Source organism: Arvicanthis niloticus, chromosome 17, assembly GCF_011762505.2.
Source record: "Arvicanthis niloticus isolate mArvNil1 chromosome 17, mArvNil1.pat.X, whole genome shotgun sequence".
NCBI classification, from domain to species: Eukaryota; Metazoa; Chordata; class Mammalia; order Rodentia; family Muridae; genus Arvicanthis; species Arvicanthis niloticus.
In genome coordinates, this window is record NC_047674.1 from 58695077 (window position 1) to 58722943 (window position 27867).

At 44.7% G+C, this 27867-nt stretch overlaps 1 protein-coding gene across 2 annotated transcripts in view; it reads left to right on the forward strand.

Annotated features, from left to right (window-relative positions):
- Plcl2 (phospholipase C like 2) overlaps positions 1–14273 on the forward strand; it is a 173165-nt gene extending 158892 nt beyond the window's left edge. For both annotated transcript variants that reach the window (XM_034521861.2, XM_076915390.1), the window contains exon 6: positions 13498–14273. In XM_034521861.2, coding sequence (XP_034377752.1) covers positions 13498–13677 — 180 coding nt within the window. In that variant the 3' untranslated portion in view covers positions 13678–14273. The remainder of the gene's footprint in view (positions 1–13497) is intronic.
- The last annotated feature ends 13594 nt before the right edge of the window (positions 14274–27867 follow it).

Consider the following 27867-nt stretch of genomic DNA (forward strand, 5'->3'; position numbering starts at 1 on the left):
CACTACCCTCCCCAATGCTTTACAGTCCCGAATCTATCTATCTCTCTCTCTCTCTCTCTCTCTCTCTCTCTCTCTCTCTCTCTCTCTCTCTCTCTCTCACACACACACACACACACACACACACACACACACACAGCCGTTATATTTTTATATGCCTTAAACAGCTCAATGGCTGGGCCACTTCCTAACCTCCACGTGGCTAATCAGTCCTCCCTTTGATATTCCAGGTCATTACTTACTAAAATCTATGTTCCATCTTTGCTGCCCTGGACCCAGTTGTGCAGCCTTCTTGAGCTGCATCCCCCTGGCTCCCACATGGCAGCTATGTTCTCTGTCCCACACCTCCATGTCTCAGGCATGGTCCCTTGGTTCTCCTTCTCCCAGCATGAGGGATCTCTCCCTCCTTCTTCCTCCTTCCTTTGCCCTGGGATTCCTAAAAGTCTCGCTTCTGCCTCTCTGTCCAGCCCTTGGCCACAGGCAACTTTACTTACCAGTGAAAACCCTCAGTACCGTGCAGACCTGCGCATGCGGATTCCTGTGCAGTTTGAGGGACTCAGATTAACACAATACAGTCAGCATTAGACCAAGCCCACAACGTTCACCCTCCAGACTTTATGCTCAGTTTAAAATACAGCTATAAAGACAGTATCAAGCTGCATCTTCCTACAGCTAATTTTGCTGATTTAACTTAATAAAGGATCTTTTTCTCAAAGCAAACCAACTTATGTTTTCTCCTATTAAAGTCTTGATCATCTTTATAATTAAAATCATTTCATGTATTCAAGCACTTACCTTCCTACAGAAGGTGTGTGTGTGTGTGTGTGTGTGTGTGTGTGTGTGTGGTCTGTCTGTCTGTCTGTCTGTCTCTGTGTGTGTGTGTGTGTGTGGTCTGTCTGTCTGTCTGTCTGTCTCTGTGTGTGTGTGTATTGTGTTGTGTTTATCATATATAACAGACATAGAATGTATAACAAAAAGGGCCTTGGCTTTACAAGTTGCTGCCTGGGGTGGGAGTGTGGACCACAGGTCTCCTGTGTACTCAGAAATAGAGCATGGTACTTTAAGCTCTACGGGAGAAACAAACTTCTTTTTGCTTTTATTTATTATAGGGAAATATCGACTTGTAGCGTAGTTTAGAAGCCAGGGAGACCTCAAGTTGAAGCTTGACAGCGACAAATCAAAGGAACAGCGCTGCAGCTCTGCTGTAATCCACGGGAGGGTACAGAAACATGTGCTGAGCATGGAGGACAGTCACAGTGTGGCTCCAACACAGCCCAGTGCGAGCCAGATGCTCATAGCCTTCTCATGGCGGAGGGGCAAGAGTCTAAACTGTGAAGGGCAGGAAATGATTCTAGGTAAATGAGCAGCCCTGGGGCTCAGATCATAGAAAGTGAGTGGAACCAAGTGGGCTGGACATAGACAGATGCTCGTGCACAAATCTGAGTAGTGCATTTCCACTTTCGCCTGCAGATATGAGTTTAGTCCATGACAGCGAGGGAAGTGACCAAAGGCAGGTGCATTATTCTTTCTATAGTCTCATCTTTAGACAGATATGGTAACTTCAGAAACCTCTTCCAGCATCTGCTATTCCTTGGGGCCTTAAGTTTGAACTAATCAGGGCAGAATCTACAGATTTCTTTTAGGGCAGGATTTCTTTTAGGGCAGAATCTACGGATTTCTTCACTAGCAGTACAGAAATGGGCCGGGTACATGTGCTGTCTCCCTAGCCTGTTGTCTAGGTCCTTATGGAGACTGAGGCTTGGAAGTTTCAGAGTTGTGATTAGTTTGAGCTATGTAGAAAGACACTATTTAAAAAGCAAACGAACAACAGCAGAAACAGAACTGTAGTTCCCAGTCCATCCTGCTGAATCCTGGCTTCCATTTTCCTGAGTCCCCTGGGTATGCTTTTTAAATGCACTAAGCTGGAGAAGCACTATGAAGTCACTGAAATGGGAGCCTTCTGTTATACTCATGAGAGACAGCGCAATATGCAGTATCTCAAAGGGAGGCGATGGGAAGGAACAGCTGTGTCAGAGAAGCCTTTCTTCTGAATTATGTCTAGAAAAGAGAAAATACCTCAGGCTTGCATTTATGAGAAAAGAAATGCGTGGGGTCAGGGAATCAGTCAGGTCTTTTACATTTTGCTAGGATGCCTCTATGCTTGTTTTAGATGTATTTATTGTGTGAATGAGTGCTTGCTGCATGCATTGATGTGTGACCATGTGCATGTTTGGTTCCTGTTGGGGTCAGAGGGGACATTGGATCCCTGGGAGCTAGAGTTACAGTGGCTATGGGCTGCCTGCATTAAATTCCTCTGATTTTGAGGCTCCTTTGCTTTAAGGTCAACACATCTTTCCTTAGGCTTCACCTTTCTCATCTGAACAACGGAAGAGGCAGGCCCCACCTGCTGCTGGCCTAGGGTGAGCAGTGAGCTCTGAGTCACGCTTACAAGACGCACAGCTGGTCAAAAGTTCACGTAAAAAAGTCCAAGCGTGTTTACTTGGGTTTTTGCTGTTGTTTTATGTTGTAGAAGATTTAGTCAGGATCCAGGGCATCTGCCCTGCCTCTGACCATTTAGTTCCCGGATAGAAGACACACACAGCCTTTACATTTACAATAAGCCTTAAACAGCACAGAGCTGGGCAGATACCTATTCTATGCTATTATTACATAGTCCATGCTATTAGAATCTATTTTCCGATCGATAACCCCCAGTTATCACTTACTCTGTTCCATCTGGGCTGCTCTTAACTCCAACTGGCCAGCCCTCAGGCCATGTGTCCTTGACTCTAACCCGTGAAGACTTTCTCATCCTCATTTTTTTTGTTTTAAATCTTTGTTTGCTTGCTTGTTTAGCTTTCCAGTTTTGAAAGTGAGTTTGAAATATAGAGAAGAGAAAGCATCTGTAGTTGCCCTGCCCAGACCCCCTGTTAACTACGTGGTGTGTTTACTTCTCTTCATTGATCCCTTGAACAAAGCTGCGATGAATGTTTACATACAAGTCCTCCTATGCTTATGCCTTCATGGATGAATACTGAGTGCAGACTCAAGCCAGATGCACCTCACAGGTACACCGTCTACAAACAGCAGCACAACCCACACTGGTGTTCCCATTGGGCTCAGTGCCGCTAGTTTGAGTGCTTGTCAGCACTTCCAGTTGTTAGCATGGCTCTGTCAGTGAACGGAGGGCGGACATCTCTTTATAATTTCCTTAAATGGTGGTAGATTTAAAAAAAAAAAATATTTGCTTTCTTTCTATTTGTGTGTATGTACGTGTATGTGCATATGTATGCTGGTACCCTTAAGCCAGAAAAGGCATTAGATCCTTTGGAGCTAGAGATTCAGTCAGGTGAGTTGCCCAGTCTGGATGCTGGAAATTAAACCTGGGTCCTCTGCCAAGAGCAGCGACCCCTTTACATCTAAGCCGTCTTTTCAGACCCCTAATGGCAGGGCTTATCATGATTTTATGTTTCTTCTTAGAATCTGCTAAGATTCTTGGAGAGTATGTATGTATGTATGTATGTATGTATGTATGTATGTACTTATGTATGTGAGTGTGTGTGTTTTGATACTGTTTCACAAGACACATATCTGTTTAAAATGTTTCTCTGTTTTAAATTTCATGGCATTTGTAAGCAGTATTGCTAATCTCAGCACTGTTGCCCTGCTCTGAAGCATAGCATTTCTGTCAGTCATACCCAGTATGGGGTGGGTGCTGGAGAGAGCTCAGGACCTTCTGCATGTTAGATATGCACTGTACCACCAAGCCTCAGCATCAGTCCTTGCCTGCCACACCTCCTGTACCCCTTAGGGCCTCTGTACTCTGTGTCCCACTAACAGTCAGTGTGGAGCTCCCCTGCCACCCTGCTTCAGGCTGCAGCCTTGGTGGCCATCCTGAATTACATGCTACCTCTTGCTTGGTTCCACTCTCAGATACTCTGGTGCTGCTTCTCTTTGGTGGTACCATTGGTGTGTGTGTGTGTGTGTGTGTGTGTGTGTGTGTGTGTGTGTGTGTGTGTGTGTTTACTCTGATTTTCTAGCTTTGAATTGGCCCAGTGTCACTTGTCTCTTCTTTCTGTCCAATTGTTTTTTCCTCAGCTCCACAAACAATAGAAGAACCATCATTAAATTTGTCCCTCCATTGTTTGGTTGAGTATAAGATAGGACTGTTAGCATTTTGAGCCTGTTAAATCAAGTGCAGTGTAGTAGCACGTGCCTGTAGTCACAGCTCTTAGGTGACTGGAGCAGGAAGACTGAGTTTGAGGCCATCCTGGGTGAGCTGTGCAACAGGACCTGTTCCTTGGTTGTCTCACCTCCTGCTCTCAGTCTGGCTGCTGCTTGTGGTTTTAACTTGGTTCTGTTCTTATCAGTCTCCCTCTGCATCAGGACTATGGGGAGAGACTTTGGTGCTCATTTCCTACCAGCACTGTGGGAAGTTGATGGATCTTTCCTCTGTCCTCACTGAAGTAATCTCTTCCTGAGAGCAGTCGCCATGCCTGTTCATTGTTCTTCTTTTGATGGCAGAATCTCATGGTAGAAAAGTCCTCGTGTAGCTGGTTACCAGGAAAGGAAGTTCACCAAGACTAGCCGCCAGAGAATGGGGTGAGAATGTTGGCACACACAGCATGAGAGAGAGACCCCAGGGAACTGTGATCAAAACACTGCATTCTTGCCTCTGAGGGCCAGAAAGCTGTCAGAAGCCCTGGTGGCCTAGAGCATCTGTGTCCCCTAGGCCCAGGGCTGTGCCAGCTTAGCTCTTAGCTCTGGCATGTGTCCATTTTTCATGGCCAGCTAGCTCCTGCTCATGCAGTTCCTACTGTGTTACAGCTCAGTGTCCCCGTAGCCTTCTGCAACTGCTCTTTATGGGCTCTGTGGTAAGTGTACCCTGTGGCATTTGCTGGCTCAGCCCAGAGTTTTAGTTCCAGACCTGCAGTCCCACAGGGACAGGCTTCCTTACATTGGTTCTTACCCAGCCCTAATCCACTGTAGCCAAAAGATGGATGCCTTCGCTGGGGGCTCTAGTTTTCTGTTGCTGTGTAACAAACTACCTCAAAACTGGGGCTTAATCTCCACGCCCTGCCATGATTCTATACATCAGCTGTGCTCAGCTGAATGGTTTTTCTGATGCACGTGGTGCTGGTCAGGGGTCAGGGCCAGGTGGAAGGCTTTGCTTTTTTGGGAGGTCACATGGCTTAGAGCAGGCTTCACTTGGCTGGCATCTCTCTTAAGGGCTGGGGCAGAGGACTTGTTTAGTGTGTGTGGTAGGCTAAAGTAAGCTACTTACAGTCCAAACTGTCATCAGATGAAATGCTCAGCTGGTCCCCATGTCCTGCTCTGTCTGCTTTCAGAAACAAGGATGAGAGGGAAACTCCAAAAGTAATTAGAGACTTATTCTCCCTAGGAACATAAGACTGCTGCCAAAAATAAGTCAATAAACCAGATGGTGTCTGAACAGACATAATCTAGATTTTCTTCATTTATCCTAGGCACAGTGCTTACCTTAGAAACATGATGACTGACAGTCATTTCTTTTCCAAAAAATAATATGATAGTCCATGGATGACTCTTCCTCTAAATATTAATTCTTAGCTGTTTTAGTTACTGTACTACAAGTGATATCATATGTTGCCAGTTTTTCTGAAAAGCTATACTTGACTGGAAGCTACTTTTCTATTTAAATAGTGTGTGAGTGGCTCAGAAAACCAAACAGTAGTAGTGTTCATCACTAGGCAGGCTGCTCTTCCTGATCCACTTACAACAGCAGATGCCCCAGGACCTTACACCGTGCAAGGATCTCAGCAAATGTGTGCTCACACAGAAGGTGTGTGAGGGAAGGGTCCTGTGTGTGCTGCTTCTCCTAGTCCTGTCGTAGGTGCAGCGCTGATCCTGGGCATTCCTCACTCTGCATACCCTCTCCCTTTGCTCCTGGATCTTGGTCCGAAAGCTCTTCTGATCTCCTGTTTTCTGAGTCCAAGCTGTGGCCCACCTCCATGGTCTGACTGCTCCTGAAGCCTTCTCCCTACCTGTCACCAGAATGGCTGTGCTGTGCCAGTGGGTGGGGCTGCTTTCTCTATGACAGGTCTATGTCAGGGACATGAGTCAGAGTCAATTTAGAAGACGTTATAGTCTAGATACCATGGTGCCCAACAATGGCTGGACTTGATGGTGATATTTCCTGGGGCCATGGGGACAGCTGGGTAGAAGGCATCAGTAGTCCTTAACTTGCCAAGTTCCTTCCCTGCTCTCCTGTCCAGGCCTAGCTCAAACTACCTCCTCCATAATGCTGCCGAGGAACCTCCATCCTAGGAGAACAAAACAGGAAATTGTTTTCTCCAGATTTCATCCTCATGTCACGGCATTTCTTCTGGATTTGAATTAATATGTTTTTAATTTAAATTTTATAAAGTAAGTATTTTATAGGTAAGCCGAGGGATAACTACAGATTAGGTAGAGACCAGAAGTGGTGGTGGTAGTCTCAAGACTCCAGAACAGGATGACCCATCATTCTTGTATGATGAAGATCTGCACATACAGTAAGATATCTCTGGATTAAGGAACACAGCTGAAGCCAGAGCACTGTGTATTATTTCCATTCTTCCTCAGTGCCTTCCACTGCCTCTTGCAGAGCTGCTGTAGGAGGTAAGTGGGGCAGAGGAAGCACCTTCCTTTAACTTGTAATGTGCATTCAGCCCTGTGTGCACAGCCATAAGTGCCTGTGTGGGAAAGCCACGGGCTGGAAGACATGGGGCATGTTTAGACAATTCTCATGGCCTGTAGAAAAGCATGTGCCCTGTTGCTCTAGCTGTGGGCTTCTTTTGTGTTGAGTAATCTTGTTTCAAGTGTGAAGTTTAGTGAGACTTCAGTTGGAAGTAAGCCTGACCAAGTAAGACCTTCTTTCTGGTCACTGCTTGGCTTTAGCCTTCCCCAAGAAAGGATGGTGAGGGACGCTTTACAGCCATAGCCAGCACTCCGGCAGCCCTGCCTTTCCATTCACTCATTGCTCATCCAACACACAGGAGGTGGGAATCGTTGTTTCTGTGTCAGTATTTGAATCATGGGAAGCATGCACATGCTGCAGTGTTGACATGCTGAAGACATAGAAACAGTAGGAATTCTATCTCATTTGCTTTACGATGCTGCATTCAGTGAGAGAGGTTCAACTCTCTTTAGGTAGGGCCCCATGGTTACTTATACAAGGCACACACATAAAAAGTGGGGTATGTTCTCGTGTAATAGTGTAACCCAGTGCTGTTTATATTCTGTCTTGTCCAGAGTCCCTGACTTGTCTAAACTCAGCTTCCTAGCTATCGGATAAGACCAGTAGAGTACCACCTTCATAGACATGAGACTGCCACGAGCAGTCTTTACAGCACCTGACACTAGGTCGTTATTCAGTGAATGGTAGCTAGTGTTCCCAGAAGGCTTTGCTGTTTTGTCTCTGACATAATGTAGGCTTTATAGCTTCAGAGTTACTTGATAATTACAATGCAGAGCCTTTCTGATACATTTTCAATTGTAGCTGAAAGAAATGTACTGACAGGTGGAATAGTGGCTCAGCACTGCCCGCATTTCCTGGGATCTGGTTTGGAGTCCCAGAGCCATGTAGCAGCTCACAGTCATCTGTAATTCCAGTTCTAGGCGACCTCACTTGGGACTCAGTAGGTACTGCACACACATGACCCACGGATATACATACCTGCAGGCCAAATACCCATACACATAAAACTAAGTCTCAAAACATTGATAGGACATATTAGATACTGCCCACAACATTATAAAGTTCGGTTATTTCCCTATTGGAGTTTTTAAGTTCATAACAAAGTTGAGAGCAATGTTGAAAGGTTTCCCACACCCTCCTGCTGCATGCATCGCCTCTTCCTTACCCCACCAGAGTGATATGCTATTTGCAGTCATTGCAGAGCCCACATTGACATGCCATTACTCCTCAAGGACCATAATGTAAGCTAGCGTTCCCTCGGTGTGGTGGAGGATAGACTTGAACCATCTGTACTGTCTACAGCAACAAGCTCCATTGTTCCCCTCCACACTTTCTCAGTTCTGGAGATTGAATGAGGGCTTCACACGCACTAGACAAGCGCTATCCCAAGTCCCATTGCCAGCCTTCCATTCATAAAATGCATTTTTCATTGTACGCATTTAAGTTGCATGACTTCGCATTTTGATTGTGTCCATTCATTGCATCACACAGGATCTGCAGGATGTCCCAGTGCTCTAAACATCCTCTGTGTTCTACCTACACGTCCTTGTGTGCACTCATTGTATCTCACAGGGGCTGCAGGCTGTCCCAGTGCTCTAAACATCCTCTGTGTCTTCCCTTCACGTCGCTGGTACCTGTCAACCACTGACATGGTCCTGGCTCCATAGTTCTGTTCGTAGCTCTCTAAGGAGGTCTGGACATCTGGCTTGTGACTCTCAATGCTCAGGAAGTAGCACATTGAAGCACACTCACTTGGAGGTGAGTCTCCCATCGCCTACAGCAGTGGCTAGAAAATATTTACTAAGAGTACCATGGTTGTGAGTGCCTGCTATGAAATGTGACTTCCCCCATGTCCCATCGTAAGACGTGTGTCGGGTTTGAAGTCTCAGACACCCAGATGAGAAATAGTATAGCAGCTACACTGTATGTCATCATCTCAGAGGGACACAATGGGCACCATGGTCTCTTGGACATCTACAGGAGAGACAAAGCCCAGTTCTATGGTGGGAAAATTAGATGCATACAGATAGAGTCAACATGCAGCGACCGCATATGTTGTTGTGTTTTATAAAAATGAGGGCCAGGATATGTTTTGTAGAGAACAGTATGGTGAGGTGGAGCCTTGGTGGGCCCATGCTGAGACATCCCTTCCCCCTGAGGTGCCAGCCATGGTATAGGTTTAGTATAGAACAGAGTTTATTCAGGGCATGGGAAGGGGAGTTGAGAAGGGAGTAGAAACAGGAAGACAGACAGTGGGAGAGAGAGAAGAGAGGAAAGGTTAGGAGAGGTGAGGAGAGGCTGACCAGAGAGAGGGGGAAGAGGAGAGAGAGAGAAAGGGGGCAGAGAGAGTAAGAGGGAGAGGAGGAGCCAACCTGCCCCTTTTATAGGAAGCCACGCCTCCCTGGCTGTTGCCAGGTAGCTGTTGGGCGGAGCCTAGAAGGAATTCTAACCCATGTACTAGGTCTGGATGTCACTGGACAGGTTTTCATTTTCACTGGGCTTTAGTGCCTCAGCCTATGTTGTCATTGTCTCGGAGTGGATGGTACTGTCGCCACAGTCTTCTGAATTCTTCTCTGCATTCCCAGGGCATAAGAAAGTCAGCACAATTTATTTTTGTGCACTTAGCTAGAAGCCCGAGGGAGGAGGCACCAAGAATACCAAAGATGTTTGGGAAACCTTAGAAAATCAAGTTATTTATATATTTTACCTAAAATTAGACAGAATACATGCATTGTATACATACACACATATTATAAATGTTAGAGAATATAAAACATCATGACTCATTGTGTTATTAAACATCATCCGATTGGTACATCTACCTTCTGTGCTGCCCCTCCATTCCCACCTTCTCATGTCACCCGTCACTTGTCAGCTCTGCTGCTCCTGACACCTGTGGTTCCTTATACCGTGCTTGTCTCTGTGTTTATTTCATGTCGTATACTCACATCAGAAGACTTGGAGCTAAAAGCCACAGACAAGAGAGACTGTGCACTGTTTGCCTTGTAGGTCTACGTTGTGTCACTCAGTGTGGTCATTTCTAGGTCCCTCCACTTGTACGTTTCACTAGTTCACTTTTCCTTACAACTGGATAGTATTCTCTAGTATGTTTGCACCATACTTTCATTATCCGTTGTCTTCTGAAGGACATTTAGGGTGTTTCCATTTCCTGTCTGTTATGAGGACAAGACAGTGAACACTGCTGGGAAATGTCTGTGCTGTAAGATGTTGGATCCTTGAGGCGCATGCCAGGGTCTATAGAAAGGGGTCATATGGTTGCTTTACTTTTAGCTTTGTGGGGTTTTCCACACTGATTTTCAGAGTGGCTACACCAGTTTGCATTCCCACCAACAGTGAATGAAGCTCTGCCTCTCCACAGCCTCCCCCAGCCTCTGTTGGCCATTGTTTTATTGGTCTTAATATTCTGACTGGTATAAGATGAACTCTCAAAGCTGTTTTGATTTTCATGTCTCTAATTGCCAAGCATGATGAACATTTTTAAAAATTTCTTAGCCATTTTTAGATGATTATGTGACTTTTGTCCTCAAGTTCATTTATATGATATATTTATTGACCTATTATTTTTAACAAACCCTGCACTTCCAAAGTAAAACCAATTTGCTTATGGTTGATGTTCTTTTTGATATGTTGCTAGTATTTTATTGAAGATTTCAGCACCTGTGCTCAGCTGGGAGCTCAGCCTGTGGTTTGTTTGGTCCCTTGTGTCTTCCCCTCGTTTGTGTGTTAGAGTGCTCCTGCTTCAAGAAAGATCTTGGGAGTGATCCCTCTGTTTCTCTCATTCTGAAGAGTTTAAGGATGAGTTGTAGAACATCATCCAGCCTGGTAGGATTCTTGCAGCGGTTGCTTTTAAAGGTTACTTTGTTGGCCAAAGTGAGAACCGTCAACACTTTGACCTGAATGTATTAGAGCTTTTTCTACATGAAAACCAGAATAAGTTACAAAATTCAAAACAGACTGTGAAAGTGAACACAGTTTGAGCTTTACAACTAAAAACACTATAGAGCCAGCCTGTGGAAGTCTTCAGAACTAGTCACCCTTTGGCAGTGGCAGTAGTGTTAAAGTCCTTGTTCTGTAAAGGCGTTAGAGCCCCGGCCCGTGAGCACCGCCTCAGCAAGCACCAGCTCCTCAGACTCCCTCTTCTTTCACACTGGGAAGCTGAACTCCAGACCCTTCATTTCAGACACCACACAGAACAGCGTCGGGCCAAGTTCAGCTGCTCCCACGCTCAGGTGTGCGGCTGCTGAGGCTCTCTTTCTGCTACGTGGATATGATTTGGCACCTACACAATCTGTTTCAGATGCCATAATGGCCCACCTGAGCCTGTTACTATGCATTATTCTATGTCTTTTCGGAATTTTTGTTTTTAAAGTTCTTTTTCATCACATGCTACATCTGTGCTAAACAAAGAGCAAGCACCAAAGCCTAGACCGCTTCTCATTGTATGCATGAAAAATAAAGTGTCTGTTGATCATAGTCACAGACAGAAAAAGACAGAACCGAGCGAGCATTCTAGAGGAGTGCCCCGTGTGCTTTACTCTAGGTTCATTCAACAGACACTTGCTGATCACTCCCATATGATGTGCTAGGCTAAGAGGGCCAGTGATGATCAGAAATTCGTGTGTACACACACACACACACACACACACACACACACACACACACACACTTCGAAGCCCAAACACAACAGCACACCAGGAGATAATAGTGTGGTGAGAAGTAGCACAGGAGAGGGTGAGGTGATCTGTGGCAGGAGGTGGGAGCTCTGAGTGTGGAGGGAGTTGTCAGGGTAGGCATCACTGTAAAGGGACATGTCAGAGCCTTGACATGAAGGAGGGCAGGCAGCGAACAGCGAGCTCTGGTTTGGTCTGCACATGTCAGGCCTGCGTGAAGAGGACCTGCTGTGTGTAAGCCGTGGTTAGCAGCCTAGAATGTCGAGGGCCACGTGAACAAGGCAGGAGATGGAGGGATAAAATGCCAGCTGTGGGGCCACAAACAAGGACTTTGACCCTCACTCTGAGCAACTGCAGAACCACTGATGGGTTTTAAGCTGAGAGAGGTATGTTACGGCTGGGTCATAGTTGGCTCTGTCTGGCTATGACGTTGAAAGAGAGAATAAGGAATGTCCCAGTCCTAAGGTTAGCGTGCAGCTGGGCAGTGAGGAGGGATGCAGCTGTAAGAACCTGACCAAAGTCACTGCAGAGCTGCATCTTACAGGTGCAGGGGGAGCTGGGGAAGACACTGGGGCGAGGTTGCTCTAACTGAAAGGAAGCGGGGGGGGGGGGTGGAGAAACCAGGTATCAGGAGCCCAGTTTGGAACATGTCAAGCCATAGAAGGTGTTACAGCTGGCATTTCCACTAGAGACCAGCTAATCTCTATTAACAAAAGTAGTATTCAAGTAGTAACCAAAGAATGAAGACAGTAAATGAATTTTAAAAGTCAACAAAACAAGGAGCTGTTTAAGAAAAACATAATAAAATCAACAAGCCACAAGCTAGACTGAGGGGGAAACATGATGAAAATTACTAGTAGGGAATGTAAAAGGACTTCAGATCCTGTGGACAGTATGAAGATATCAAAAGAACATCGTAAATTATCCTGTGCACACAGACTTGATATGGAGAACGGACAAACTCCTTGAAATGCAATCTTCCAAAACTCAGTCTGGAAGGCTAGCATTATCCTAATACTTAAAGCAGAGGACTTTGCAGGAAAAAAAAAAAGAAAAGAAAAGCTATAAACCAGTATTTTTCATGGATATAGGTGAAATACAAAAATGGATAAATCACAGACAGGGGAGTCTATACTGGATATGCAAAGCTGACTGAGCTTGAAAATATTAGTTCGTGTAATATGTCACATCAGTAGGCTAAAGAAACATTACACAGTTATAGCAGGAGATGCAGCCAAGAAATCTGATGTGGAGTCCAAAGACCATTCTTAGTACTTGTGGGGAGAAGGAGGGACTTCAGTATCAGACCTCATACAGGAAACTAAATTGGGCCAAGAGCTTACATCCAATAAAGTAACAGAACTAAGGGGCACACAGAACAAATGTCACTTCTTGGTTCCGATACCATGCCTCAGCTATGTGAGATGTCACCAACAAGTGAGTTTGGGGAAAGGGTACAAACTAGACACACAGAACCACTCACTAGTGTGTCTGTCTCTGACTTCATACTGCTGCATGACCTTTAATGCAGAAACCCTTTTCCACCAGGCAAGCAGGCAGTGATGAACCAAAGACATGATTCCAGTACGGCCGGAAGAACCAGTGACTTACTGGGGTTACAGAGTCCGTGTCCTTAAAATTTGAAGGCAGCTAGACCACTGAGCGGTCTACTATGGCAATCGGCTTAGTGTTTGTATGTCATACCTTAAATGTGGAATGGTCCCAGAGGCTCTTAAATTTGAACACCTTTTTATTACTTCAGAATTAAAAAGGTTTTAAGACAAACATTAAAAGGAACGACTGAGATTGGTTAGGTAGTCTCTTCCCTGAAAACCTTGTAACCAGTTGAGAGAGAAGTCCAGAGATGTGCTCATATCCTACATGGAAACGCAGAAAGGCAGAGCACTGTGGAGTGCAGTGGTGAGCACATCTCCTTCTGACTAAAATCAGCCACCTCAGATGTGGTACCAGTAACAACCAAGCATCCGTTCCACAAACACACAATGCCCACATGTCTGCAGATTGCCTGTGATATGTAGTCCGGCACCATTATGTCTGTCTAATGCTCTTTAATTACATGTTCTGTTCTAGGGACAAGCGGATCTTTTGAAATATGCTAAGAATGAGACCCTGGAGAATCTGAAGCAGATCCATTATGCAGCTGTTTCGTGTGGACTGAACAAACCAGGCACTGAAAACTCCGAGGCCCAGAAGCCACGCCGGAGCCTGGAAGTCATCCCCGAGAAAGCCAGCGATGAAAACGGAGACTAAGGGGCCTCCCTGTCACCGTGGACTTCCCACCTCCGACCAGTCAGCAAGCGCACTGCACTGGCTCACTGATGAGGATAAGGTCTGGGATGTCGAAACACGACTGGAATACCCAACTGCAGTCCATCACAGCTGTGAATGTATGTAGCAACCCGCGTGTGAAGGCAAATAAACTCTTTAACAAGAAACTCTCTCCTGGCCCAAACATGCTGTCTTTGTATACGAAACGCCCTGAGTCCCACTGTGAAGAACAGTGCATTGCTGTAGCTCCAGCAGAAACAGGCAGTTCCTACAGGAAAGCAGTTCACTCAGATGGAAATGGATCGGATTGTTGAATTCATATTTATTGGTGAAACAGTGGATGTGCACGCCTGACTTGTGTGTCTTGCCAGTCTTGGCGCTACAGAGGATTTGGTGGCTTGCTGAGCCGTATTTCCTAAGCAGAATGTAAGACCGCAGGAGCCGAGGGCAGTGTGCAGTGTGACTGGGGCTGCCTGGCTGAAGACGTGTCAGCATGGGCAGCCGGGCAGAAGCCGCACCTGGTTCACAGTTTTTCATTGTATGATGTAGTGGTCACATTAAAGATATCTTTTATGATATTTCTCCAATGGCAGTACATGCTTCTAGTGAAACTTGAACTTTTAAAACATGTTCTCTTTCAAGCCGAGTACTTGTTAAATGACTTCTAAATGTAAGTCACATGAATCACTGGCTTTCAGGATGGCCGTGATGCAAGCGCAGACCCCACACTGCCCTGTGCAGATGTGAGTCACCCCCTAGCCAAGGGGGCCGTGCTGCCTGCAGTTAGGAGCAGAGCAGAGGGGAGGTTACACTTCCCTGCGGGGCCACCGATGACCAGTGCCTCAGTTCCAACTGAGAGTCTTTCTCCTTCCTAGTGAAGGGCACCTGCAATGTGTAAGCTTTTAATCTGATGTTTTATTTTAAAACCAGTGAAACTTCATGGTACTTTTGAGAGTCAAGAACCCTGCAATCTATTTAATGCTTCTCACAATCCACACTTTCTTTCCCTTTGGAAGAGAGAGGTTCTGAGTGTTCAGTGGGCGTTGGTTTGGTCAGCTGTTGTGGCATTCACTTACACAACAGGTGACCTGCGGCTGACCTCACGGTCCTTCCCCCGCCCCCCCATGGCCACGCTCATGCAGGTGTGTGCTCCTAAACCCAGTGCTTTGCTCGGTCCTGTCAGGGTCTCCGTTGCCATCCGTGAGCCCTTTAATAACACCCATCTCCATTGGCCCTTGGCCAGATGTGAGTCTCCCCGGAAAACTGTCCCATCGATGATGCCAGATAAACATCGGTCAGTAGCTGAGACTCTTGACTTAGAGATGAGCCCCTAACGAGGAGAAAGCTGAATGGAAAATAGCGGAGAATAATTAGATGCACAACGTAGAGTAACATTGTTAGTGGTTCTTGAACTTAGCAAATAGCACTCAATTTGAAGTTTAAAACTCTAGAAATGATCTCTAAAGGTGACTTAAAATACAGTGAAGTGAAAATATGGCTGTATCTGTAATAATGGTCACTATCGTACAATATGCAAGTCAAACGACTGTAATCGGAAGACACATGTAATTTGTTGAGGCTTATCCAGGCCTAAAATCAGGGATCTTAGAACTGAGGAGTGGAATCTGGGCATGGGCCTGTGATCCCAGCACTCCAGAGACTGAGGTGGGTTACACTGTGGGACCGTACTCAAAACAACGGAAGACTGGGAGAGTTGCTGCCATTCACACTGACATGTTCGTTTCAGATGTGGAAGCTGTGGGTGCCTGAAGTCTCAGCATCCATTAGGGCCATGTTGGTGCTACCAAGCCAGGATTCTTTTTGGTCTCCTTGAAGCAATATGCCAAGTAGGGAAGTGTAGGCACAGTGTCAGGAGGGCTTCCCCATGGCAGCAGGTGTCTACTGTCTAGTGCCTGCCCTAAGGAATATGCCACCTGTCAGTGAGGACAGTGCCAGTCAGCAGAGCCTGAATTAGGTTTGCTTTTCCTTATTCAGATGGAACAAAAGACATTTGTCAAGCTAGACAGAATCAAGGCTATGATTTACAGGCCTCTGGAAACATTTCTTTTGTAAAGGTCTCACTGGCTCACTCTGTAACAAACTATATCCCACTGATAAACACAATCAAAATTTTTGCTTTCGGACTTCAGAGTTGTGGGGATGTGTGTGTGTGTGTGTGTGTGTGTGTGTCTGTATGTATGTATGTGTATATACATGCACATATGTGTATATATGTATGTATGTGTGTGCGTGCGTGCGTGTTTGTATATATATATGTGTGTGCGGATATATATATATGTGTGTGTATATGTGTGTGTGTATGCATATATATATATATATATGGGTCTGTGTAATCCAAGACAGCACAGAACAACAGGAAATGGGCAAATATTCATTGAGGACCCAGGAAAATGAAGAGCTAGGTAAAAATGCACAGAAAATGACAAACACCTGTTCAGGCCTATAGAAACACAAAAAATCACATTGTTTGTGTGTGAATGAAGGGTGATGTTCTGCCCACAGAGTAAACACAGGAACATCTCTGCACATGCTAAACATATTCTGCTACCTCTACACACCGAGTAAATTGTCCTCCACAGAAGTTTATCCTTTGTAGGCATGGCGAGTCTGGTTTTTTGTTTGTTTGTTTTTTGGATTGATGATTGGTTGATTGATTGTTTTTTTACTAGCTGTGGTTTCTGGATAATGGGAAAGAAGTCATAGAGACCGATCTGCTTACCTCAGGTACCTCAGGGCAGTGTGACCCAGGAGCCAGGCTGTGGGGAGGGATACATTCTTCTTAGACTGGATGTTTAAGGTAGAATAAGGAGGTTGTTCTTGTCATCCAAATAGAGTTGGGGCCCTGTAGCTTGTCTTTGTTACTTTTTGTTTCTTTCTTCCTCCCTTCTTTACCCTTTTTCTTTCAACCAACTAACACTGGATAAGAAAAAAATAGAAAGGAAAGGAAAGAGAGCTCTGAATAAAGTCGGGATGGAAAGGGGCATCATTATTGTTAGAGCACTTCCTGCTGATTTGGGGCATCGAGTTCCTTGGGGCAAGTTTGATCTTTGCTGTTACGATATCTGATTTCTTCTTAGTGTTCCTTTTTTTGCACATGAGTACTTAATAAACTGCAATCAACAACAGGTGATGACCAACAACATTCAACCAGCAACCACCCACCTCTCAGGCCCCTAGCATGTATATGTCCTCTGGAAAGTCCTCAGAATTCCAGATGTCACACAATCGCACAAACTATCTGCAGCTGCCAAAATCATAGTCTTATACTGTTTCTTTAATAAAAAAAAAGAAAGAAAGAAAGAAAGAAAGAAAGAAAGAAAGAAAGAAAGAAACCAAAATTCCAAAACTGTCACTACACTTTCCCTCTTCTGTTTTAAGTCATTAAGTGGGCTGGATATAGTGGGAAATTATAAACAGAGACATTTTTTAATGAAATAAGCACTTTTTTTTGGATCAGCGACCAAGGTTTTCGGGAGATTGTCCTACGAATTCTAGTCTTTCTAGGTGTTGATGGTATCACTTCCTATGAAAATACAAACATGCACATCCAATGCAGAACTTTCACTGGCTTCCATTCTGATGTTAATACATCCTTATATTATCCTTAAAGTGGATTTAATTCCACAGCTTTTTCTATAACCCAGTGTCTCTTGGCTGCTGTTGTTCTAAACAGTCTGTACTTTTTGCTGTGGCGCCTTGAGCTGCACACACACACACACACACACACACACACACACACACACACATTTGTTTACTGATGGCAAGAAATTGCCTTGGTTATCTCTTTGGATCTGCATTCCTGAAACCGATGGCAACCTTTGCCACATCCCCTACACACCCTGGGAGGCTGTAGTGGTTTGTATATGCTCCCTCCAGAGAGTGGCACTGTTGGGCGGTGTGGCCTGGTTGGAGTGGGTGTGGCTTTGGGGGTGTGGGCTTTAATGCCCTATCCTAGCTGCCTGGAAGTCAGTCTTACCCTTGGAGCCTTCAGATGAAGATGTAGAACTCTCAGCCCTTCCTGCACCATGACTGCCTGGATGCTGCCACATTCCTGCCTTGATGATAATGGACTGACCCTCTGAACCTGTAACCCAGCCCCAATTAAATGTTGTCCTTATAAGAGGTGCCTTGGTCATGGTATCTGTTCAAAGCAGTAAAACCCAAACTAAGACAGAAGCCTAGGCATACTTTCTGTTTGAGATTGAGGAAAACCATTGCCACTAAGCAATGGCTTGTTCCCTTTCCCAGCACAAAGTACTGTATTTCTCACAGTTAATACACCAGAAATTTTGAGATCTGAGGCTTTTAGTTTGGCCTCAGTCTCTTTGCAAATGACCATATTTCTTGCAACTGAAGCACCAGATATTTTTATATCAGTGACCTATATCAAGCTATAGCTTGACCTGTATTAGAATGGTACACATTAAAATCAATATTGGTCATATTATCTACTTGTCCAGAGGCGCTGCTCGAAACTTTATGGTCTAATAATTTTTTTTACATTTGGTATTTGCATTTTCATATGCTAAGGTCTCTATTAGTGCCTGTTTTGTGTCAGAGTCTGAAATGGCTTTGTTCACAGCTGAGACTAATCTTTCTTAAAAAAAAACAAAAAAACAAAAAACAAAAAAAAAAAAAAACCATGACGTCTCCAGAGCCTTGTATAATCTTTGTAAATGAAGTTGGCCTTTTCCTGTGCTTCTCAACTTTGTTCCAAGCTCTGAAAGCCACTAAGCAACACTGTTCTATAATAGCATCATCAAATTGAATCTGTTCTTGTCTGTCACACACAGTATCACCCTTCACGCAGCAACTGATGTTCCGCTATGTTCTTTCCCATGGTTCTATTTCACTGTTCAATATTCACAGCTTCTTCCCTCCACTGTGTTGATCAGTGCAACTGCAGCTAGGCCTCTAGGAAGTACAGCAGTTACCAATCCCTTCCAGTCTTGGGGAATAATTCTTGTAGACATACTTTTCTCGGCTACTTTATTGGGTTGTTTTTCCTACCACCCTTCTTCACCCCAACCCCTTCAAACCCCCAACACTAGGTAGGAGAGAAAGAAAGTTAGAGGGGAAAGAGGGCATAGACCTTTTTGAACTACTTCCTGTTGATTATGGGTATTTCCACATTGAGGCCATGTTGATCTTCATTGTCAGGATATCTGTTTTTTTTTTGTTGTTGTTGTTTTTTTGTTTTTTTTTTTCCTCACCTCTTTGCTCATGACTACTTGACAAAACACAGCACCAGGGGAACAGCAGCCTCCACTGGCCCTCTCAGGGTTCTCTCATTTATACCTTCTCAAGAGTCCCCAGGATTCCAACTGGCAAAAATCACACCCCTCCTAGGGCTTGAAATAAATCACAGTTAGCTACTGTGGACAATCTGAGGCAGTCCTACATCCCACACCTGGGATTAAAACAAAAGCAAATTTACATAACATAACTGGATTTTTTAAGAAATCAAAATTCTCACTATGAATTCTATTTTGAGTAGCCCAGTTCTTTAGAATTTGTTTCACATAAGGGGAGTGCATCCCATATGAAATCATGCCCTCTTTAAAATGCCTCAGACCTATGATTACTGTAAGACCCCATCTTATCTCACCATAGCCTTGTTCTACACTGTTAGCAGCCATTGCTGAACCAGTGCCGGGAAAGCCGATAGTGGGATCTCGTAACCCTGGGCCACCCATGCCCTGGCAGCATGGTTGGTTTGAGATTAACCTTTTCTTTTGAAATCTCCCCCAGCCTTTTTAGCTTTTCTGTGGCCCATCCTTCCTCTGGCAGTTTCTTTCCCTCCTTCCTCTTGCACAGTCACTGAAACTGAACCTTTTTGTTCTTCATCTTCTTTATCTCCTCACCTCCCCAGTGTGTCTACCTGCAATGTTTCCAGTTACACAGAGATTCTCACAACCTTTTTTAAAACAGAATATAAGAAGAAGAAAAAGAAAAAAACCAGAAAATCCCCTCTGGGAGCAAAGTGGGGGATATCGCAGTAGAAGCAGACACAATAAACATTTTGCTGGCATCTTCAAAAAAAAAAATTCCATCCCTTCAGCCCCTGCCATTTTCTCTAAGGCATTTGAAATCAAGTTCTCCATTCTGCCCAGCCATAAGTCTGGCATCACTTGTAACTTGTCTTTTCTACTTTATGGGTCCTTCTGTCTTTCATCCTTTTCCACCATTTTTCTTCTACCCTTTGAATCCGTAACATTAGATAAGAGTGCTAGACCACTTCCTGCTGATTCAGAGCATCGAGTTCCTTGGGACAAGTTTGATCTTTGCCAATAATTTCTTCTTTTTGTTTCTTCTTTGCATGCAGGACTACTTAACAAATGACAACCAGCCTGGCGGTGGTGGCGCACGCCTTTAATCCCAGCACTTGGGAGGCAGAGGCAGGTGGATTTCTGAGTTCGAGGCCAGCCTGGTCTACCGAGTGAGTTCCAGGACAGCCAGGGCTACACAGAGAAACCCTGTCTCAAAAAAAAAAAAAAAAAAAAAAAGACACCCAATCAACAACCCACTAACAATCTCTAGGGCCTCTAGCATTTAAACATATTCTCTGAAAAGCCCCCAGAATTCCAAATGTCACCCACTCTCAGAAACTATCTGCTGCTGGCAAAGTCGCGCCTCCACCAGAGCACGAGGCAAATCTTCGCTGCTGTGGACAGTCTGAAGCAGCCACATACCCCACACCAGGATGACAACCAGGCATATACTATTTCTGTGGGTTTTTTTTTTTAAATTGCAAAATTGCCAATACAGGACTGCACACCAGAGGGAAAGTCACCCAGCTTGCATATACTTGTAGTCTTCAGCATGAGGCTTCTTTTAGTTTATTGTAAATGCAAAGTTTAGTATACGCACAGCATAGCCCTGCTTCAGCCATCCAGAGAAGATAGACAGGAGGTCAATCTGCAGTCCCTAGTGGTTGCCTCTGAAGGCAACATGAGCAGACCTAATATTCTAACATCATCTGAAAGCACTTTCTATTTCTTGGGTTTGTGAAGGAAGGGCTTTCTGTTGAGGCTATGGGCCAAGGGATGTGCACAGGGCCCTTTGCTCACCATCCATTTTGTGGTGACTTAGAGCTTACCTGTCATCCAAAGGCCCATGTCTTGCAGGCTCAGTGCTCAGTATGAGTTATTAGGAGTTCTTAAATCATAGACACATTCTTGAAGGAGATGCTGGCATGTTGGCCCTTCCCCTTCCTCTCTTTTTGCCTCCCTGATAAGGGAGCAGTCTCCTGTGGCATATGCTGATGCACTGAAGTGCTACCTTCCCACAGTCCCAAAAGGGTGACTTGAGCTGATACCTTCAGACAAAAGCACCCCACCTCCCTGCTCCTGGGACACAGGGAAGGTCTGGGAATGGGGAGTGAGTCAGGTGACTTAGATGAGCCAGCATGTGTAAGTGCCTGAGAAGTGTGGCCTGCTGGGGAGCATCCAGCAGGGCCTGAGATGAGTGGTTGAAGGGAAAGGCTGTGGGGAGGTAGATGACTTCTGGGCCTCATCAGGGGCCCAGCTCTCTTCTCCTCAAGTTAGTTCTGAACAGCAGCTTTGTTCATTCCATTGTTTTATTGGACTTATGTAATTATAAGCAAACGTTTTTCTTTACCAAAAAAAAAAGAGTTTAATTCTGAAAAATATAAATTTAAAAGTGCGTATGAGAAACGTCTCAGCAGGTAAAGGAACCTGTGTCAACCCTTATGACCCACGCGTAGTCCTAGAACCCACATGGTAAAAGCAGCATCTAACTCCTGCATGTGGTCCTCTGACTTACACATGTGTCCCACAGCATGTGCATATACACACAGCAAATAAATGTAAAAAATAATGAAGTATATGTTCCCCTCCCCACAGGAAATACCACCTCCAGCGACTTCATGGAAAAGCTCAGATGCCATAAAAAATACATTCAATTCTCTGTGAAGTTCTGGCTTTAACAAATTTTATGGACAAGCTATTGTCCATTAAGACCAAGAGTATCAAGCACTCAAGGACCAAAGCTGTGGTTGTAATTAAAAACAGAATTTCTCTTCTCACTGGCTAGAAAGGTAGAGAGGAGGTAGGGTGTAAATTGTGTTTGGATGTGACTGTTAGAACTTACAGGAACAAGTAGTAACAGGAGAAAGAGCTTCTTAGGTGACTGAACGTTACAAAGGTATTACTCAAACATGGCAATAGAAGGCTTTTTCATCTGGACAAAAGCTAAAGGAATTGATGACTTTATGACATGGATAGTGCACGGGAATGAGGAGAACTAAAAGTAGAAACTACACAACAAATAGAGTTGAAATTAGTATTATTATTTTAATTTTTTAATAGAGCACCGGCTGCTTTGTGAGGCATATAGAATCTGCACCATGACAGCATGGTGTCTGTCCTAGTTAGGGTTTTACTGCTGTGAAGAGACACCATGACCAAGGCAACTCTTATAAGGACAACATTTAATTGTGGCTGGCTTTCAGGTTCAGAGATTCAGTCCATTATCATCAAGGTGGGAACATGGCAGCATCCAGGCAGGCATGGTGCAGGAGGGGCTGAGAGTTCTACATCTTCATCTGAAGGCTGCTAGCAGAATACTGACTTCCAGGCAGCTAGGATGAGGGTGTTAAAGCCCACACCCACAGTGACACACCTACTCCAACAAGGCCGCACCTTCTAATAGTGCCACTCTCATATTCAAGCCATCACATTGTCCTAAGAGAAGAAAGGAAGGCATCGGCACCAAGACAACAGCACGGAGTCTGTCTTAGTTAGTGTTCTATTGCTGTGAAGACACACCATAGTTACAGCAACTCTTACAATAAAGGAAAACATTTAGTTGGGCCTGGCTTACAGGTTTGTTCTACTCCTACAAGGCCACACCTCCTAATCGGTTTCAAGTAGTGTCACTTCCTGTTAACTACACATTCACATATATGAGCCTATAGGGCCATTATTATTAAAAACATCACATTCCTCTCCCTGACCCCAAAATGTAGCCACATCATAATGTAAAAACACATTAACTTCAACTGCAAAAGCCCTTATAGTCGATCAGTCTCAGCACAGCTTTTGGGACTATGGCAATCTCTTAACTGTAACTCCCTGCAAAATCAAAATCAAGAAGCAGATCGCATACGTCCAACATACATTAGCACAGGATATACATCACATCACCACCACGAAAGAGAAGACGGGAGCATTGCGAGGAAATGCTGAACTAAAAAGCAAGACCTAAAACCAGCTGGCAAATTCCAGCCTCTGTGTCTCCGTGTCTGATGCCAAGACCCTCTTCAGATCTCCAACTCCTTCCAGCTTTGTTGACTGAAGCAGACTTGTCTCTCTCGGGCTGGTTCCCTCCCTGTCAGCAGCTCTCCTGTGGCACCTCCCACATCTTGGGGTTTCTAAGGCAACCAACCAAGGCTTTCCCTTCACAGCTTCACACAATGGCCTCTCTGGGCCTCCATGCAGAGAGTCCCCTGCCACATGCCTGGCCTCAGCGGCTTTCCTTCACCACAGAGGGAGATTCCACAACCGCTTTCTTGTCACCTCGACTCTAAAAACCAGACCACAGGGCTAAAGCTGTCACGTTCTGCTGCCAGGCTGGAACTCAGCCCCCATGTTCGATTTCATCTGCCCCACCTTTCGGCTATTGGGGGTTTCTCTCACTGCATAAAGCGTTGTTTTTCAAATCCTTTTCATAAGTTGGAAGCTTAGCTGGGTTGGGGTCTTCCCTTCACCTGGGCCTTTGCTGCTTTCTAACCAAGGCATCCGTTGCAGTGGGCTGTCTTCTGAACAGTTTCCTTTGAGGCCTGTGCTTTCGGGTTCTGATGTGTGCTGATCCCTTACTAGGCTGCTGCATTGGTTTGCTGTTAACTTTTCATTGGGTTTGACCACCTCTGAACCTCCCTGTTTCGTCCTTTCTCTGAGTACGTCTATTATATTGTTTATAAAACGTACATTTTCAGTCTTCTAGTGTTCAGAAATTTTTGTTTTCAGATTTTACTGAAAGTTTGGCAAGGCATCTAATCCTATGTTCAAAACCGTTTTCTCTCTGAATCTTGAAACCCTGCTGCATATTCCTCTTGTGGTGAACATATTTATTTGTAACTTACTTTCTCACTTTCTTGGGGACTTTTTTCTTTGCATTTACTTCACTTCCTGTAGTTCCCAATAGTCATGGCACTGTAGACTGGCTTTTCCATTGATCTGTCCAAAAAAGTTTTTTTCTATTATTTTTAGAGCACCTGAAACCCGAGAGGCTCATCTCTTGAAAGTCTCATTCTGGGTTGGTAGTGGGTATAAGAGATGATCTTAGAGACACTGAGTGCTTGAGGTGTTAGCAGAAGTGACACCTGATATGAACCATGAATGACAAGGACCTGTGGAGGGACATGAGACAAACACTAGGAAAAGTGAGACATGGCCCACAGGACCAAGGTGAGAATGGACAGAGTGTACAGGTCAGAAGTGAGACAATGGCTGGAGACACAGCAAGAAGACAGAGATGAGGGTTGCAGAGCCCATGGTCACCAGAGAAGGTAACCTGGCTTCTGCATGAACAGTCACTCAGGCTGCAGAGGACAGAAAGAGAGGCAGGAATGACCTCTAAGCCACTGATGTGAGCCAGGGGAGCCAGGCAAGGTGATGTCTTAGGTGGTTTTCAACTTCATGAGGCATGAGCTCTTCTGACAGAAAAATCAGTGGCTGGTGCATAGACAGCTCCTGTCAGCTACATGTCCACCATGACTTCCTGTTTTCTCAACGACAAGGTACACAATAGCTCAGAGCCAGGAACTCACCTGGTGATGATGTCTCAAGAGACAGGGCAGGAGCACTTCTGTAAGAAAAACTGTACTTTTGGAGGCAGTTCAGTGTCAGTGAGGGCTGGGGAGGGGACAGTACAACCAATTGCTTTCGAGGGTCTGCTGATACACAGGTAATTTATCTGTGCCTGGTGCCTTGTGCCTATCTATAATCCTCAAAGTGGAGAGGCTGAGGCACAAGAGTCACTGTGAGTTCAAGACCAGCCTGGTCTATGTAGTGAGTTCCAGGCCAGCCCACCCTCAGCAGTCGTAAACAAACAAACCATAACAAATAAACTATAAAAAATTTTAAGTCAATTTTATGAAAGTTCTACCAATTTTGTAAAATTATAGAAACTAAATTATGGGGAAATTCCTACTAAGCAGGCCTTAGGAGGAGGTGGATGTACTTAGAAAGTCTTCCTGTCCCAGCAGGGGTACCATTTAAGTGGATTCAGAAATGGGGACGAGGACACACAAAACAGTACCTGTACTGTGGTGGTGGCCATTACTGGGGCCTCCTTTTCATCTCTGGAGAATGGGAAGGAAGAGTGAACCTTTGAAGGTGTGTGTGTGAAGGTCTTGTCTTTTCCTCCTACATCAACCATTGGTTTGTGGCATTGTCTGTGCCCAGAAAAATATGTAAAATTAATGTGATTGATAATTAAGGGAAAAGGCTAAGTAGGGTCTGACTGTAAGAGAACAAGGCAGGACCCATCGAGATGCAGGAGGCCTCTCTCAGCCACAGCTCCAGCCAGCCCAGAGCCCACTGCCATGCTGAAGCCAGCAGGCATGTCCTGCAGGACACCGTAGGATAAAGGTGCAGTCCCAGCTGCCGGGAAAGTCTCGGGATTCGAGTCCACACTGCCCAGCTGACTTCCACTGCTGCCCTCATTCATTATTTAAAACCTAAATAAAAATGAAGGCTGGCTGTCATTCTGAATTAATTAGCTTTTCTGGCAGCTGCCATCTGAGAATTAGGAATTATTCAGAGCCAGTAAATTCTAGCTGATACTTTTTTTGTGTGGTGTCAGATTGGATTAAAGGAAATGTTGTGGGGAAATTAAATGTTACGCCGTTCTTACTGCTTTGCTTGCCTGTAGATAACCATTTTCCATGGTGATAAGTAGACCATAACTTCTTATAACAACAATACATTCAAATAAATAGGCTGGAGAGCCCACATGGCTCTGGGTTTTCTTCATGGGCTGCTTGTTTACTGTTTACTGAAGAGTGTCCCAGCTTCATCTTCGAGAGATTTTCAAGTCCAAGCTCGGTCTAGATTTCTCAAGAAACCTCCCCAAATGAGCTTGTATATCTGCCTTTGATCACCTGAGGTTACAGGGCCATGGGGATCCTGAAAGAGGCACCAAATACAGGAGTGATACTGAGATGGCAGTCAGGAGCTCAGAGCCAGGGCCATGGGGCCCTGCTGACCCTGCCTCAGATACTAGAAGCGGCCATTTTGAAGAGGACACCTTGATAGGAGATGAGCTGGTTTCCCTGCATACAATGGCTACTCTAGGAAACAGGCCCACATGCTAAGATGGCTAGAAGAGATTGAAAGAGAAGTATAAGGGTGGTTCTGATGCTGAGGTCCTGTTCCCAAATTGATTCTTGGCCTGTCAGTAAAGAAGGCATGGGCCACCTCTAATAACAAAAATACCAGGAAGCAACAATCACTGTTCCTTAATATCTCTTAATATCACTGGGCTCAATTCCCCAATTAAAAAGACATAGGCTAATGGACTGGATACATAAACAGGACCCAGCATTTTGCTGCATACAGGAAACCCACCTCAGTGACAAAGACAGACTCTACCTTAGAGTAAAAGGCTGGAAAACAATTTTTCAAGCAAATAGTCCTAAGAAACAAGCTGGAGTAGCCATTCTAAAATCTCCAGCCCGAGAACACAAAGGGAGGGACTCATGGCTCCACCTGTATAGGTAGTTGAGAGTGGCCTTGCCAGGCATCAGTGGGAGTGGATAGCCTTGGTGCCTGAAAGTTTGGATTCCCTAGGGTTGGGGAATTCAAGAGCAAGGAGGCGGGAATGGGAGGATGGTAGGAGCACACCCTCATAGAAACTCCCGGAATTATATGGATTAGACATGACAGAGGCAGGGCTCCAGAGGACTAGATTCCAGAATTCAAACAAAAAATTATCTTGATACTAAAATTTGTTTTGAGAATTGTATATTGCAGAATACACAGCCTTGGTGTATCTACTCATCGAGCAAGCTGAGCACACCTGCTCGAACCTCTGATGTCCTGGAATTCCAGCTGGATGCAGTGAAGACACAGCGTCAGAGACTTATTAATTTACTCTCCCCCCTGCTCCTCTTCTAATATCTCAATGTCCATAATCAGCTTGAAGAAGTTAATGAAGAGTTGGCGCCCCTATTCCCTGGGCTTGGGGACTAAGGTGGTTAATATTGGGCTGTCTTTCTAGGGAAAAGTAGTGGTTTTATTGGAACAGGGAGGATTAGCTAGGATTTATTGCATAGCCATAACCTATTGGTAGCAATATATATAACTGTTACTAAGATAAAGTTATAATTTCTTATAATTTCTTAAATGGTACAAAATTTACTTTGATTTCAAATTTAGGGTTTTCATTGGTACGAGTTTCTTATTGATATAAAAGTGAGATTACTATTGTTACTCTCATAGGCATTGTGCCTATGTAACACATTCAGGAATACAAGGCTTAGACACAGTCCTTCTTTAACTTTTTTAACTGATTTGAGATGGTTAGCCTGTGAGTTAAGGGCCTATAGCAAATTCATGGCTCTGGATTTATTGTTGGGGTGTTTTCTATATTTTATTTAGAAATAGCTGAGAGGAGTTAAAGACAACAGTCCAGATTGCCTTACATGGATAGTTGGTTTTCAAAATGTCAGAAGTCCACAGAAGTGACGTTACAAACATTTCTGTATTAATGTTCATTTTGATTAGATACCTGTCTACTTCTGACAGCTTCCTGTCTTGGATTCTAAGAAGTAACTGAGAATCTTTGGAGTTACTCCAGTTGTGGTGAGACAGCCACTAGGCAAGAATTGCCTCTTTCCATCTACAGACAAATTACTGTCCAGAAAAGGACACACTTGAGAAATAATCAACTGATTATATCTGCCAAGACAGAGTAATCAGCCCTTAATAATTCTGCATCACTAGGTCTGTCAGATGATCCTGGGCCAGAAGGCTGAAGATCAGATGCTCCAACATTTTGTAGTATAAGGACTGTCCAGGTGTTCGGCGGTCTTTATAAATTGGCTAAGTTTTAGAAGCTAGGCTTTGTTCTTCCCATAATTTCAGTTAACTCAGTCATTCTGGATTTCTGACAGAGTTGAAGACT